Source organism: Geotrypetes seraphini, chromosome 3, assembly GCF_902459505.1.
Source record: "Geotrypetes seraphini chromosome 3, aGeoSer1.1, whole genome shotgun sequence".
Taxonomy (NCBI): Eukaryota; Metazoa; Chordata; class Amphibia; order Gymnophiona; family Dermophiidae; genus Geotrypetes; species Geotrypetes seraphini.
The window spans coordinates 274,811,908-274,827,758 of NC_047086.1; the positions used below are offsets into that span (position 1 = coordinate 274,811,908).

Below are 15,851 nucleotides of genomic sequence, written 5' to 3' on the forward strand. Positions count from 1 at the left end.
CACCATTCCAACGGATAACTAGCCAGCAGAGGAAGCCTCAGCAGTAGGAATGGAGCTCATTTGCATAAGGCAAAGGCACCTGAGAGCTGTCCACTCACCCTGAATGGAAAAGGGTGCTGAAAAGAACAGTTCCAGCACAGAGAGCTGGGCAAAACAAGAGCTCCTTTGGGAGCTTGGGTGACCCTGAAGGAGAGGAATTCTGGCTTTGACCTAATCCTTAGTAACCCTGACTTATACCAGCCTGTCCAGCGCAGCTTGGGGTGACTAGAGAGGGTCAAGTTTGACAACCAGCAGAGGGCTTGGAGAAAGACTAAGGCCCTGATTCTATAAAGGGCGCCTAAGTCATGCCTAAAGTTAGGCATGCTTTAGGTGTCCAAGTTGTTAATGAGCCAATTAAGGGTCTTAAACAATAATTGGTACTTAGGCATCCAAAGGACGTGGATGCCATTTTGTAGACGCAGCCACAATTTCATGGATGCCTATGTTTAAAAATTACGCCTAACTCAATAGGCGTGGACGTGGAATGGGTGTGATTTGGACAATGACTCAATTTGGGCATCCTTTGATTCATTTACATAACACTGAGCAACCTAGGGCATCCATATCATGCCCTATATATTGTAGGCGAATGAAAACCAGGTCTACTTTTGAGCTTAGTTTGGGCTTCAAATAGATCTAAGTTCTATGGATGGAACTTAGGCACTGTTTGGATGCCCTTAATGCGATCTGTTAAATAGCTCTCTGGGTTTTTATTTTTGCTTTATTAAGCTCAAAATACATTTAATAAGGCACCACATAAACGGGGCACATCAAAACAGATATATTGTATGCAAAACCTATTTTTGTGAACCAGTGGCGTACCAAAGGGGGGCGGTCCACCCCGGGTGCAGCCTTAGGGGGGGTGCACAGCCGGCCAGGTCCGGAAAATGGTCGATTGCCAAGGCAAAGTGAGTCGATCATGGAGCTCATCCCGGGCTCCATGATAGACTCATTTTGCCTTGGCGATCGACCATTTTCCGGACCTGGCCGGCTGTGCACCCCCCTAAGGCTGCCGTCGGATTGGAAGTTCGGGCCAGCCAATCGTTACCTGGCTGGGCGGAACTTCCTCTCCGACGGCAGAATTGACGTCGGGGAGAGATATGCTGGTCGGCCCGACGCAGGGTAGCAGAGAGAGCTTGGGGGAGCTGCGGCGGCTTTGGGGCCCATTCCCCGAGGTGAAGGGCAGGGAGAAAGAAAGAAAGGGGGCAGGCAGGGAGACAGAAGGGAAACAGAAAAAAAGAAAGGGGGCATGAAGAGAGAAAAAAGAAAGGGAGGCAGGGAGAAAGAAAGGGCAGGGAGAGAGGAAGAAAAAGTTGGGGGAGGGAATGAAGTCTGGAGGAGAGAAAGCATACAGGCTGAAAAAAGGAAAGAAAGATTGGATGCACAGTCAGAAGAAAGTGCAACCAGAGACTCATGAAATCACCAGACAAGGTAGGAAAAATGATTTTATTTTAAAATTTAGTAATCAAAATGTGTCTGAATTTATATCTGCTGTCTATATTTTGCACTATGGCCCCCTTTTACTAAACCGCAATAGCGGTTTTTAGCGCAGGGAGCCTATGAGTGTCGAGAGCAGCCCTGGGCATTCAGCGCAGCTCCCTGCGCTAAAAACGGCTATTGTGGTTTAGTAAAAAGAGAGGGGGTATATTTGTCTATTTTTGTAAGATTGTTACTGAGGTGACAGTGCATAGAGTCATCTGCCTTGACCTCTTTGAAAAAAACCCCAGAATAGGAATGATAATTAACATTTTCTCAGCGAACAGTGTGCTTAGTGGGTTTTTTTAATTTTATTGTTGGTAGATCATTTTGACTTGGTCATTTTAAAAGTAGCTCGCAAGCCCAAAAAGTGTGGGCACCCCTGAGCTAGAGAGTTGAAGCTGCGTGTGGCTGCCGTAAAGGTCATCTCTGACACAACTGGAAGTTGCATCAGACACGACCTTTACAGCAGCCATATGCAACTACAACGCTCCGGCTGCTGTAAGAAGGCAGTTTAGACATCGCCGACCACAGGGCAGGGAGGTTTGTCGGATCGGGTCTATTGTCCGGGGGGGCATTGCAGATCTTGTTGCCAAAATCGGAAAGGTGAGGAAGGGAGTAAGATGGGTCTGTGGTGGATGGAGAGATTGAGAGAAGGAGGCAGATGATGGAAGTGGGTAGAAAGGGGAGAGAGAAGAGATCAGATGATGGAAGTGGGGAGAAGGGAGAGCAAATGCTGAATGGAAGTGGAGAAAGAGAACACATACTGGATGGAAGGAGGGATAAAGAAAAAGACATATGCTGGATGGGGAAGAAGATAGAGTTAGTGAGAAGTGGAGGTGTGAAGGAAAGGGGTGGCATGCTGTGAGTAGACATAGTGAAAAGAGGGAAACTGAGGACTGCATAGTAAGAAAGAATTTAATTTAAACGGAGGCAGAAAATAAAGAAGGAAGACCAGAGAAGGAAATGGAGGAGAGAGAGGAGAGAGAGAGATGCCAGAGAATGGGGAAGGAGACAGAGATATCAGATCTGAGCGGAGGAAATGAGAAGAGAGAGATGCTAAAAACCACAGGGGGGAGGGAAAGAGAGATGAAAGGAGAAAGATGCCAGACCATGAGGGAATAGAGGGAAGATGATGGATGCCAGACCAAAGGGGGGGGGGGGTCTAGAGGAGAGATGGAAGGGGGAGGCATACAGTTTCTGGAAGGGGCATAGAAGGAGAGAAGATGCCATATAGGGAGGGGCAGAGAGATGGCAGACAGTGGATGGAAGGAAGACAGTAACAAGAAGATGAGGAAAGCAGAAACCAGAAAAGACAAAGGTAGAACAAAAATTTTCTATTTATTTATTGCTTTAGGAGACATATGTCACTGTTTCTGTGGTGTTGCATTTTATGCAGAGTCCAGCTTCTTGCTGGTTCAATTTAACCTTTGTCTATGTATTTCTATTGTATCCCCCCTTTTACAAAACTGTGGAGCGTTTTTTAGCGCCAGCCGTGGTGGTAGCAGCTCTGATGCTCAGAATTCTATGAGCGTCAGAGCTGTTACCACCATGGCTAAAATCCACACTACAGTTTTGTAAAAGGGGGAGGGGTTAGTTTGTGATGACATATTACATACTAGGCAAAGGTGTTTTCTGTGTTCTGTGTGTTCGAAAGACATGGTTTTCTGTTAGGATTGACAGTTTAGGATTGATCTGTACTGGTCTGGCTTGTTTAGTTTAACAATGGGTGTACTGATGTACTGCTCACTGCAATATGTAAGATGCTGCCTTTTCCTAGGTACTCATGTGTGACATGTGGCTTGTTACTAAAAATCATGTTTTTCGTACAGATGGAGGGGGGGTGCCAAAAAACGATGGGCCCCGGGTGTCACATATGCTAAGTACGCCACTGTTGTGGACAAACAGCAATGTTATTTGCTAATTAGAGGAAAAGATCCATTAACTGAAGCACAGCACATGAAAAACATAGCTTTAGGGCTCCTTTTACTAAGCTGTGCTAGCGGTTTAGCGCGTGCTAGCTTGTTACGCTTCCTCTTGAGCAGATGGTAATTTTTGGCCAGTGCGGGGGTTAGCGCGTGATGAAAAGTCGCACGCGTTAACCCCGCTAGCGCGGCTTAGTAAGAGGAGCCCTTAGTTTTCTTGCTAAAAAGCTACCCTTTTTTCTGACTAAACAGTGCTCTAATCAGCTCATTCTTGAAAGCATAAAAAGCACATGACAAAAATATATAGATTGCATACATAACTTCATTTGCAAAAGCTTAAAACCAGATACAGATCTTAGCATGACTTCTACTTCATTGCAAATGGAGGTTTGTAGCTGCACAATGGTGACTTCATTGTGAGATCATCAAGGTGCACCTACAAGGTAGAATGCTACAATTAAAATATATGTTAGGTTTCTGGTTGGGATTTGAACTTATGACCTCTGAAAGAGGAGCACAGGGCTTTTACTTATTGAGCTATAGTAGTTTCCAGGCAGGTGTCTCTGACTGCCCTGTGATATGATAGCTTAGCAGATCTCTAAGCTATCATATCACAGGACAGTCAGGGATACCTGCCTGAAAACTGCTATAAAACTGCCTGGAAACTGCTATAAAATCCCTGTGCTCTTCTTCCAGAGGTCATAAGTTCAGCTCCCCAGCATATATTTTAATTGTGGCATTCTACCTTGTAGGTGCACCTTGATGATCTCACAATGAGGTCGCCATTGTGCAGCTGCAAACCTCCATTTGCAATAAGTAGAAGCCATGCTAAGGTCTGTATCTGTTTTTTTCTGTTTTTAAGCTTTTGCAACTGAAGTTATGTATGCAATCTATTTTTTTATGTGCTTTCTTTCCTTTCAAGAATGAGCTGATTGGAGCACTGTTTAGTCAGCAAAAAAGGATAGCTTTTTAGCAAGAAACCTAAAGCAGCGTTTTTCATGTGCTGTGCTTGTTAATGGCTCTTTACTTTTAATTAGCAAATAGATTTACTGTTTGTCCACAAAAATAAAAGGTTTTGCATGCAATATACTGTATCTGTTTTGATGTGCCCTGTTTATGTGGTGCCTTAAATGTATTTTGAGCTTAATAAAGCAAAATAAAAACCCAGAGAACTATTTAGCAGATCGCATTAAGGACATCCAAACTGTGCCTAAGTTCCGGAAGAACGTCCAAAGAGTGCCTAAGTTCCATCCATAGAACTCGGGTCTATCTGAAGCCTAAACTGTGCTCAAAAGTAGACTTCCTTACAATGCCTATAAGACCTAGTTTTACAATTGCTATGCAGTTTGCTAGCTCACTCTTTAGCACACTGGTTAAACCTATACCCTTCTATCCTAATGTTCGAATCCCACTCTGTCTGATGAAAGAGAAATAAATAAAAGCATTAAACAGACCCAACTACTAGTATTACAATATAATGAAAAACAGTATAAAATCACCTTTTTAATAACATAATAAAATATTATAACATTAAGGACATTGTTTGTACGTCTAAATCTCACCTAAAACCTGATTCTCTAAATGATGCCTAAAAAGTTAGAAGCCTAAATAGTGCTGAACTCTGCTGAGTGCGATTCTACAAAGGATGCCTAACTTAGGCACCGTTGCAGAATCAGGGCCTAAGTGACTGGAAGAGTCCTTAGGGAGAGAGCCTGAGGGACTAGGACTCGGAGAATCCACCAGAGAGTCCTCAGGGAGTGACCAGTGGATCCGTGGAGGGATCAGCATACCGGTGGAGTCCTGGCTGACAGTGTCTGGTAGAGAGACTGGTGGGGAAGACCAGTAGTGACCAGCCGAGGAACCAGAGTGATCGGTTGGGATCCAAGAGGCCGGCAACCAGAAGGACCAGTGGTATCTAGGACCGGTGGGGACCCAAGAGGCCAGCAACTAGAATGACCAGTAGAGGCCCCAGAGAGTGACCAGTGGTAACAAGGGACTGGCTACCTGAATATCCAATAATAAATCTTTATTAATTAGCTGACCCAACACTGACATATTTTGGCACACCTGTATAAGGTGTCATAGCTATATCAAAACAGGCACGTGTTATTGCTACAATATGTAGGTAGTCAATCAACACACAACTATATCTTGCAATTGAAAAAAGCGCGACTCTGTAAATTGCAGTTCTCTCCTTTTTTTCTTGTGAATTGCAGTTCTCTCCTTTTTTTTCTTGTGTTGCTGGGAAGAGAGAATCTGCAATATGCATCAACATTCAGTTCTGAAGACATAAAGGGGTTTGGTTACCAGTCTCAATTCCAACCTCCTCAGCAGCTTTTCGGGCCAGTTCTGCTGAGACCTTGTTTAGCCGATACACCTACAAGAAAAAAAAGAATTTGGATTAATTTAGGTGAGGAAGGCATGTGGGGATTTCTTTATTTAGCAGATCATTGTTCTGATCTCCACAGTTTCATATATTTTTTTTAAAATATTTGTATTTTGAAAATGATTTTAAAAAATTATATTTTTAAATGTTCTTTTCCAACCAATCACATCAACAACATTTTGACAATACCATAACATTTCCAAACACTTGTATCCTGCCCTTTCTGTACCTTTACCCCACCCTTTATCACCTACCCATCCTAAACCAAATCCCTTTTTGTTATTACAACCCACTCCATTCTAACATATAGTATAAGGTTTACTTATTTTCATAAACCTTCCAACATCACTGTAGGTATACCAGGAAAATCTTCCCCCTGGCTTCTCTTTCACAATCCTAGTCAGACCATCAGCCTTTCCTCAGCTTCAGCATTGTATTTCTCATTCCATAGGTCTGAGTTTTACCAGCTGCCCAATTTGGCTCAATCTAATTCTTCATAGCTAAAGTGCTGAAGCCTCATCCTTCTTCTAGTGTCTCCTAAATTTTGTAACTTGTAGCTCCTTCCCCCCTTTTACTATATTCTGATGTTAGCAAATCTTGGACAAAGTTCATATCTATTACTTCCCAAGATATTATTAAAGTTACTGATACATTGAATATTAAAAATAGCCAATTAAATACACGCTCTACTAGTGTTCTGAACGTTTTAAAACTAGACATAAACTCTTCTTAGGGTTACCATATTTTTCTCCCCATTCTGCCTCAAGTCCCACCTCATTCCATCCCAGCCCTGCCCAGTTCTGCCCCACCCTGCCCCCACAAAGCCTCCACTACTTGCCCTGGATCAGTAGAATGGAATGTTGCTACTCCTTGGGACCTGGATTGGCCGGATGGCAATAGGGCTTTCAAAGTCATCAATGTCAATGCATCAAACCAATATATATCTGACTTCAGCTCATCTCATTACCTCCTTATGTGATGTAGCTTATCTATTTACTTTTGTGTCATTTATGCAGAAATAAAAACTAGTTGACAGCATATATTCTTTTTACTTATCGTTTTAATGCAGTGTCTCTATCATGCCCTAAAAGAGGAAGGATGCTGTATTTGAGCTCCTCCATGAACCCTTGAGAAAGCCTTTTGGGCGAAACGGATCCCATCGGGGCATGCTAGAGACACTGCATTAAAACGATAAGTAAAAAGAATATATGCTGTCAACCAGTTTTTATTTCTGCATAAATGACACATAAGTAAATAGATGAGCTACATCACATAATGAGACAATGAGATGAGCTGGTCAGACATATATTGGTTTGATGCATTGACATTGATGACTTTGAAAGCCCTACTGCCAAGCTGTTGTTGAATCTGAACAGTGAGGATTTCAGTTGCTGTAGTTGTTTCCATTTGGCCTCACTTTTTCATCTTCTATATTTTTTTAGACCTGGATTAGCCACCATGAGAATGGGCTACTGGGCTTGATGGACCATTGGTCTGACCTAATAAGGTTATTTTTATATTCTTTCTTCCAGACAAGCTCCAGCCACATCTGGAGGGTCTGAAGCATAAGCGGATGTATGTGACATCAACTGTGCCAAGAATGGGCTACTGGGCTTGATGGACCATTGGTCTGACCCAGTAAGGTTATTCTTATGTTCTCTCTTCTTCCAGACAAGCTCCAGCCGCCATCTGGAGGGTCTGAAGCATGAGCGGTTGTGTGTGATGTCATTCGCGCATGCTCAGAGGCCCTCCAGATACGGCTGGAGCTCATTGAGGCTTTCCAAAACCCAGACAAATGCCGGGTTTTGGAAAGTCCATCTGGGAGCCCAGACAGCCTCTAAAAAGATGACATGTGTGGGTTTTCCCGGATATCTGGTAACCATACCCCTTCTAAACCTAATCATATTAATTATTAATTTGAAACAAGTAAAGTCCCTTCATTACTAAAAAAAGAGCAGCGGTTAGGCCCTTACTGAAAAAACCTTCATTAGATTCCAATAAAGTTGAGAACTTTCATCCTATTTCTAATCTTATAATTTTTTCAAAAGTGATGCAAAAAGTGGTTTACCATCAATTGACAGATTTTGTAGAACAAAATCATCTACTTGATACTTTTCAACGTGGTTTTTGCATGGAAACCTTGTTGATATCAATTCCTGATGAGATGCATTTGGGTTTTGATAAAGATGTTTCATTAAATGTTGCTGCTGCATTTGATACTGTAAATCATGAGATTTTTACTTTTTCTGTTGTCTCATTTGGAATTTCTAGTAAGGTACTTTTATTTAGGACATTTTTAGAAGATCAGTTTCAAGTTGTACTATTTCATTCTAAATCAGATTGGATAGGTTCAGGCATGTCACAAGGTTCGTCACTATTGTTATTTATTTTTTTATGTATCCGATATATAAGCTTTTAGCAATCCTAGGTGTTAGTTATTGGTTATACACCAATGATTTACAATTTTATTTCCCCATACCTGAGAGGATACATAAAGGGTTTAAACTGATTGAACTTTTATCTGTGTACAATTTGAGAATAGATATCTGCTAATCACTTATATTTGAATGTAATAAAAATATAAATTCTTTGGTTATCACCTTCTTTAATTCATTTATGGTCAAACAATTTTTATTGAGCTGTGGAAAGCACAATCAAACAGGTAAAACTCAATCTGACACGTTACAGCTCAGTTTAACCAGAATACCAGAAACATTCCAATCTCACACAGTCCCTCCCCTGGTCCCCACCTCAACAGTACAAGGCACTGTAAAATCAAACTATTTTAGAAGGAAGGTCCTGAAGCATTCAGCCATTGAAGATACAACTGTGGGCAGCAGAAGCCAGAACCCTAGAAGGGTCACAAATGGTCTGAAAGCGCACTCCTTAATGAGACAAAAGTCAGTTATGTCTCTTTGTTCCCAAGCTAAAACCTGAAGCATCTGAGTGCACCATAGTTGCCACGATTGAGCTTCAGAGTCATCATTTCATCGATATACACTTCTCCCTCCGTATTCACTGATAGGGGATTAACAGAACCGCAAATACAGAAAAAACGCAAATAACTTTTTCATATGTTATTTGCTGTTCTCTATTAAAAACCATCGTGAATATGGTGAATCTGTGAATAACATGGTGGGAGACCTGGCCTGTTCCTGAAGGAGAGGCAAAACATGGTGAAGAAAGTGCTGGGAATCAGCGCTTTTCTCTGTAAACACTTGGAATCAGCGATTTCTCTATGCAAGCTGACGTAATTTGGGGGAAGGATCCAGCAAGCTAAAAACAGCAAATAATCAAAACCTCAATTGCTGAAACCGCGAATAAGGAGGGAGAAGTGTACACTTAAGGGCCACCAATATCGACCAGTGAAGAAATGCACCTACTCCTTTCTTCCGTGGATTATAAGAAGGCAGCAGCCAAACAAGACAGCAGGGCCCGGATGAATTATGATTCTCCAAAGGGTCCGATTATAATCAAAGACATTTACAAAAGTCGACCTTGAGAGGGCAATTCCACACCATTATGTCCCAGGCTGGCCTCCACTTGTCCACACTTATGACAAATAGCATTTGCTCTTAATTGCATTCATGAGATGAGCCTTCCTGGGAGAGATATACAAACTTAACAAGATCTTATATTGCATTTCCCAAAAAAGTATATATAAGTGGCTAACAAATTTAGCTGTTTAATTGCAGTAAGAATAATGTCTTCTGGGAGAATACAATTTAAATCCCCAGACCGGGTTCTCTAGAGCTGCAAGTAAACAATTGTTATGGTCTCATCCTTCAAATATCTATGATGAAATCTGAAGGGTACCTTCACCTGGGAACCCAAGGTAAATACTGTGGATATTAAATTTTGACAATCAAAGCCAAGATCAATCGGAGACAGTCATTGCATGTAATGGCAAATCAGAAAATAAGCAAACCCATCCCCCTGTGGCAAATTAAATTCCTCCCTGAGAGATAAAAAGGACCAAAGATTCCCATCCTCTGTTACTAACTGAGAAAGGAACTTTATCCTCTTAAGGTCTCAAGTCTAAAAGGTAGGGCTTTCCAAGCCTTTGGGGGAAATTACCATTATGACAGATGGGCAAAAAAGGGGAAACAGTGGTAATAATCTTAAGAAACCTGCAAACCCAGTGCCAGGCCCATCTCAATTGTTTATATAAAGTACATATTGGCCAACTACAGAAGGCTCCAGCAAGCACACTGTATGCAATTATGCGCTAAAGTGGTCTATGTTGAAAATGGATAGTTCTAAATTTGTGCTTGCAAAATCTTTGATACCCCTAAACCAGCAGTCTCAAACTCAAACCCTTTGCAGGGCCACATTTTGGATTTGTAGGTACGTGGAGGGCTGCAGAAAAAAATAGTTAATATCTTATTAAAGAAATGACAATTTTGCATGAGGTAAAACTCTTTATAGTTTATAAATCTTCCCCCACCCCCGAAGGCTTGCATGTTTCCCCCCTTCTTTGCTGTATCCTCCAGCTTCCCCCCTGGCCTCCCGGTCTTAGTTTCAGCTAATTAACGCAGCCTGCAGAGAGGATCGCCGGTGCAGTAGCGTTCCTTGCAGGCTGCCATAGCCTCCTCAGCACATTCCTTCTGCCGCGGTCTTGCCTTTCCTCTGACATCAGGGGCAGGATCGCGGCAGAGGGAATGTGATGCAGAGGATGACGGCAGCCTGCAAGGAACGTTACAGCACCGGTGATCCTCTCTGCAGGCTTCTGTAATTAGTTGAAGCTAAGACCGGGAGGCCAGGGGGGAAGCCGGAGGACACTGCAAAGAACGGGCAGCACTAGTACAGACAGTGGGCCGCAAAATAGTACCTGGCAGGCCGCATGTGACCCTCGGGCCGCAGGTTTGAGACTACTGCCCTAAACCAATCATTATGTCGCATACCGCAACTAATAGATATGCATCATAAATTCAGCAGTCCCAGTCCACCCTTACATACAGGTTTAGTTGCAATCATATAGGAAAGCCTGGCTCGTTTCCCTTTCCATAGACAGAATTGAACCATTTTATTTATTTATTTGTTTTCTATCCCATTTTCCCCAAAGAGCTCAGAACAGGTTACAATTATATACATAATATACAATTAACAGGTTACAATTTGCCTTAGTTACAATACAAGTTTTTGATACAAGTTTTTATCCTAACTTGATACATACTAGGGATCTAATACCAATATACATAATATACAGTTTACAGGTTAATTTTGCCATAGTTACAGTTCAAGTTTTATCCTAACTTGACTGTGATAGAGTGGGGCAGCTTGCCCAGGAGAAGGGTTGCACAGACGGACAAACAGACCATACTTTCAGGGCATTCAAGAAAAAACGTTTTAATTCCACAATTGTGCAGGGCCTGTTTCTTTACAGGCTCCTCTAAGTTTGTGTTCTTCAAAAGAAAACAGTAGGCTTTTCCGCAGTCTTTTCCCAAACACAAGTCCTGTTCTATGTTCAGGAAACAGTTGGGTAACAGTTGGTCCAAGGTCTTAGCAATAACTAGAACAAAGGTAGGGATTTTTTCAAAGCAGTAGAATCTTCTCTCCTACAAACTTTGTCTGTACCAGGCCCTTCAACCAGCTTCTCTAGCTCCTAGGTTCCCTCTAGCACACCTCTCCTCCTGGGTCTGGCTCGGCCTTTTAAGTTCCCCTGAGCCACTTCCTGGTTTCCTACTTTTCTCCCCTGAGCCACTTCCTGGGAGAAACTCTCTCAGCGCTGCTGTGGTTGTGAGCCAATTTAGCCAGGAGGGGGAATGCCAGGTTTTCCTGAGGTTTATTCTGAGTTTGAGCAGCAGTGCCCAGCCGGGAAAGTGGCAGGGTTTCATACACTCCGTCACAGTGACACATACCGAGGATCTAGTACCAATATACATTTCTTTTTGATCTATTGATTGTGGCGGGAGAGTTAAATGAAGAGATATGTTTTTATTGCTTTCCTAAAATTGAGGAGTCCTTCAAGGGATCTGATCTGTGGGAGCAGTCGATTCCAGTGACTCAGTATGAAGTAGGAGCAAAAACGTCATTTGCAGTTGAAGGGCACAACCAAGGAGTGTTTTGAGGTGTATTTCATCCTGGGAGTGGAGGGACCTGTTTGGCATGTTCTGAGGAAGCTTGGCTGTCATGTAGCCTGGTGTCATGTTGTGCAAGGATTTAAATGTTAGCATCAGGCCCTTGAAGACACAGCGTTTGATTACCAGCAGCCAGTGAGCTGATGATAAAGCCTGGGAGACAGGGTCGTGGGCATGGAGATTTTTTAGTAGTCTGATTGCCGTATTTTATACATGTTGGAGATGTCGTACGTTCTTCACCATGAGACCATTGAAAAGCGCGTTGCAATAGTCCATGCAGGAGAAGACTAAGGCATAGAGTAGTTGGGTGAAGTCAGATTCAGTAAAGTAGTTCTTTATTTTCTGGAGTTGTCACAGGAAGTAAAATGAGGAAGATACTACCTGAGATATGATTAGAAAGCAACAGGTTAGAGTCAAGGAATATTCCTAGGCTATATGCTTGGTCTTTTGCAGTTATGGTAATCGAGTCCCAGCATAACGAGGGACGGGCGCGGTTACAGTGTTCTTTGTGGATCTAAAGGAGTTCCATTTTGGAGGAGTTTAGCTATAATATGTTGATGGGCATCCAGTATTTGATTTCCAAGAGACAGTTTAGGAGTTTCATGAATTGGGCATCACAGTTTTCTCCTAGCGGGGGGATAGTAGAGCCCCTTGTGGAACACCATATTTGATCGGTTTTGATAGCGCATCGTTGAGTAGTATGCTTTGGGATCTATTATTCAGGAAGGAGGTGAACCATCGTAATGCAGCATTTCAGATTCCAATTTCAGAGAACCTTGCAATGAAGCAAGTATGGTCAATAGTGTTGGAACACTGTGCTGAGATCCAGCAGCACCAGTAGAACATCATTACCCTTATCCATGTGCTTCACGCAGTCATCGATGATGTCGAGAAGAATGGTTTCAGTACTGTGGAATTCCAACTGGAAAGTGGATAGGGCTCTTTGTCAATGAAGGAGTGTAATTGATTTAGAACTATTTTTTCTAGGATCTTGGAGACAGGTCTAAAGTTGCTGAGCACATTAGAAAGTGGGTTTTTTCAAGATTGGTCTGATGACCATTGGCTTCCAGTTTGCAGGCACTAAGCCTGTTTGTAGAGAGGTGTTGATGAGGGCGCGGATGGGGTCTATAAAGATGTCTTTCACAGCTACTAGGAGGTGTGACGGACAGGGGTCTAGAATAGAGCCAGTAGGGCGAATAGTGTCTAGCATTTTGGTAATACAAAAAAAATGCCCCAAAGAAAATCAGATATTTAAAAGACACAGTGATATAAGTAGGGTATGGCCTGGGACATTACGAACAATATGATTCCCCAACCAGGAAATCATATTGTTTGTAATGTCCCAGGGCATACCCTACTTATATCACTGTAGCATTTTAGTGATGTCATCGTGGTAGACAGCCTTGAAGTGAGTTAAGTTCCCAGTTGGTTTTAATTATCTTGTCTGAGTCGGGGAGGGGGGAACGATGTCTGTAGTATGGCATAGTCCAGGTGAGCTCAGTGAAGTAGAGCTTTGCGCTGTCATGTTCGGTATTAAAAGCATCAGCTGTCTCTTTGTGATTTTGTATCTTTTTTGTTAGTTTAAAAAGGTTTGTTGATCTATTGGGGGGTCTTTAATAGTTGTTGGGATAGTATATCATTTTAGCCTCTAGGGTAGCTTTTTTATATTCTTAATGCAGTTCCTTTTTTGGGATCTGTCACTGTTAAGCCTGGATTTGTACCATTTCCTTTCCGCTTTCCTTAGTTCTCTTTTTCTTGGATCTTAAGTCATCGATAAACCAGGGGGAGGAGTATTTGTGGGCACAGTATTTGATTTCTTTGATTGGCGCTAGCCCTTCATATAGGATTTTTACCTGTGTGCTAGTCTACAGCAGTCAACAGATTCAGAATTAGGTTTTAATGATAGCAGCTACACCTCCACCTCTAGGGCTGGTGCATGAGCAAGCTAGCATTTGGTACCCCAGTAAGCAAAGTATACCCAAGATAGCTCCTTCATTGTCTTTAAGCCAGGTTTCGGTAATTAGGAAGATGTTTATGGTTATGTTTATTTAAGATTTGATATACCGCTCCTGCATTTTACTGACTTAAGCAATTTACAAAGTATCAAACTAAAATGAAATTAGGTACTTGAGAAAAACTACCTTATCTGTCCCGAAGGCTCACAATCTAGCTAAGGTACCTGTTTTGATAGATAGATATTGATTATTTATTTATTCTTAGCAGTTCTGGGAGAGGGGAGGGAAGTAGGGAGGTTGGTAATATTTTGGTATGATATAGTATGATATTGGTTTGGAATTTATAGAATATTATATTATTACAATGTTTCATTTCAAATGATTTCAGGTTACAGAATGATTATATAGTAATGAAACAAAAATGAATTGATGCAATATTTACATTTGAAATTAATAAATATGATTAAAGAAAAAAAAAAGTACCTGATAAACTAAAAATATGTAATAGCATATAATACATTTCCAAGATCAAAAATCAAAGAAATAGAAAATAGAAATAATGAAAGAAGATAAAAATTAAAAATAAAATAAAACAAACTTAAGAGATAGAAAAGTCTCTGAAGTGGCCTGATAGCAAACAGTCATATTTTAGTGCAGGTCTTAATATAACTCCCGGCACAGCACACATCTCAGATCCGCCACTGGCAGAGCTTGAGAGCATCAAAGAAATTAACATTTCTAAAACATATCCACTATAACTGTTACATGAACTAAATAAATCCAAATCAACACAAATCAGTACAAATTAATACAAATTAAGGCATATTGTGGGCCCCATTCCATTAATCAATTTGGGAGAGCAATTTGTAAAAAAATGTGCTTTTAGATGTTTCTTAACATTTTTAAATGATTCTTCCTTCCTTAACTCTACTGGTAAATTGTTCCACAATATTGGAACCAAGTAGAAAAATGCACCATTTCTGGTTGAGGCAAGGTGAGCCTTTAAGATATGGGAAACAGCTACTCTATTGTCATTTAAAGATCTCAACAAGCGACTTGGAGTATTGTGTTCAGTTTAGGAGACCGTATATGGTGAAGGACACAAAAAGACTTGAAGCGGTCCAGAGTAGGGCAACAAAAATGATAGAAGGATTGCGCCACAAGACATATGAGGAGAGACCGGAGCCCTGAATATGTATACCTTAGAGGAAAAGCAGGACAGGGGAGATATGATTCAGACATTCAAATACTTGAAAGATATTAACAAAGAACAAAATCTTTTCCAGAGAAAGGAAAATGATAAAACCAGAGGACATAATTTGAGGTTGAGAGGTGGTAGACTCAAGAGCAATGTAGGGAAATTCTTTACGGAGAGGGTGGTGGATGCCTAGAATGCGCTCCCAAGAGATGAAAACGGTGATGGAGTTCATAAAAGCGTGGAATGAACACAGAGGATCTAGAATCAGAAAATAATACTAAATATTGAAGAACTAAGGCCAGTATTGGGCAGACTTGCAGTTTGTGTCTGTATATAGCCGTTTGATGGAGGATGGGCTGGGGAGGATTTCAATGGCTGGGATGGTGTAGATGGACTGGAGTGAGCTTTGACAGAGACTTCAGTAGTTGGAACCTAAGAACAGTACCAGACAGAGCTTTGGATTCTTGCCCAGAAATAGCTAAGAACCCCCCTCCCCTAACAAATTTTTAGATTGAATCAGTTTGGGCAGACTGGATGGACCATTCCGGTCTTTATCTGCTGACATCTACTATGTTACCGAATTTCCCTGAAAATAATATCTACCCCGAAAATAAGCCCTAGCATGATTTTTGGTGTAGGTCTTAATATATGCCCTACCCCTGAAAATAAGCCCTAGTCGCTGGCAGCAGCACTTCCCTCCCCCCTGCTGACCCTTCCACCTCTCCCTCCCATCCGAATCATGAGCCGAAATACCTGGAAACAAGCGGCAGCGTTGACAGCACAGGCTGAATC

The 15,851-nt window shown here is 41.8% G+C and overlaps 1 protein-coding gene across 4 annotated transcripts in view; it reads right to left on the reverse strand.

The window, feature by feature from the left end:
* The window catches only part of MTR (5-methyltetrahydrofolate-homocysteine methyltransferase), an 819,135-nt gene that overhangs the window by 721,012 nt on the left and 82,272 nt on the right, over window positions 1-15,851 (reverse strand). For all 4 annotated transcript variants that reach the window (XM_033935789.1, XM_033935788.1, XM_033935790.1 and 1 more), the window contains exon 4: window positions 5,748-5,817. In XM_033935789.1, coding sequence (XP_033791680.1) covers window positions 5,748-5,817 — 70 coding nt within the window. The remainder of the gene's footprint in view (window positions 1-5,747; window positions 5,818-15,851) is intronic.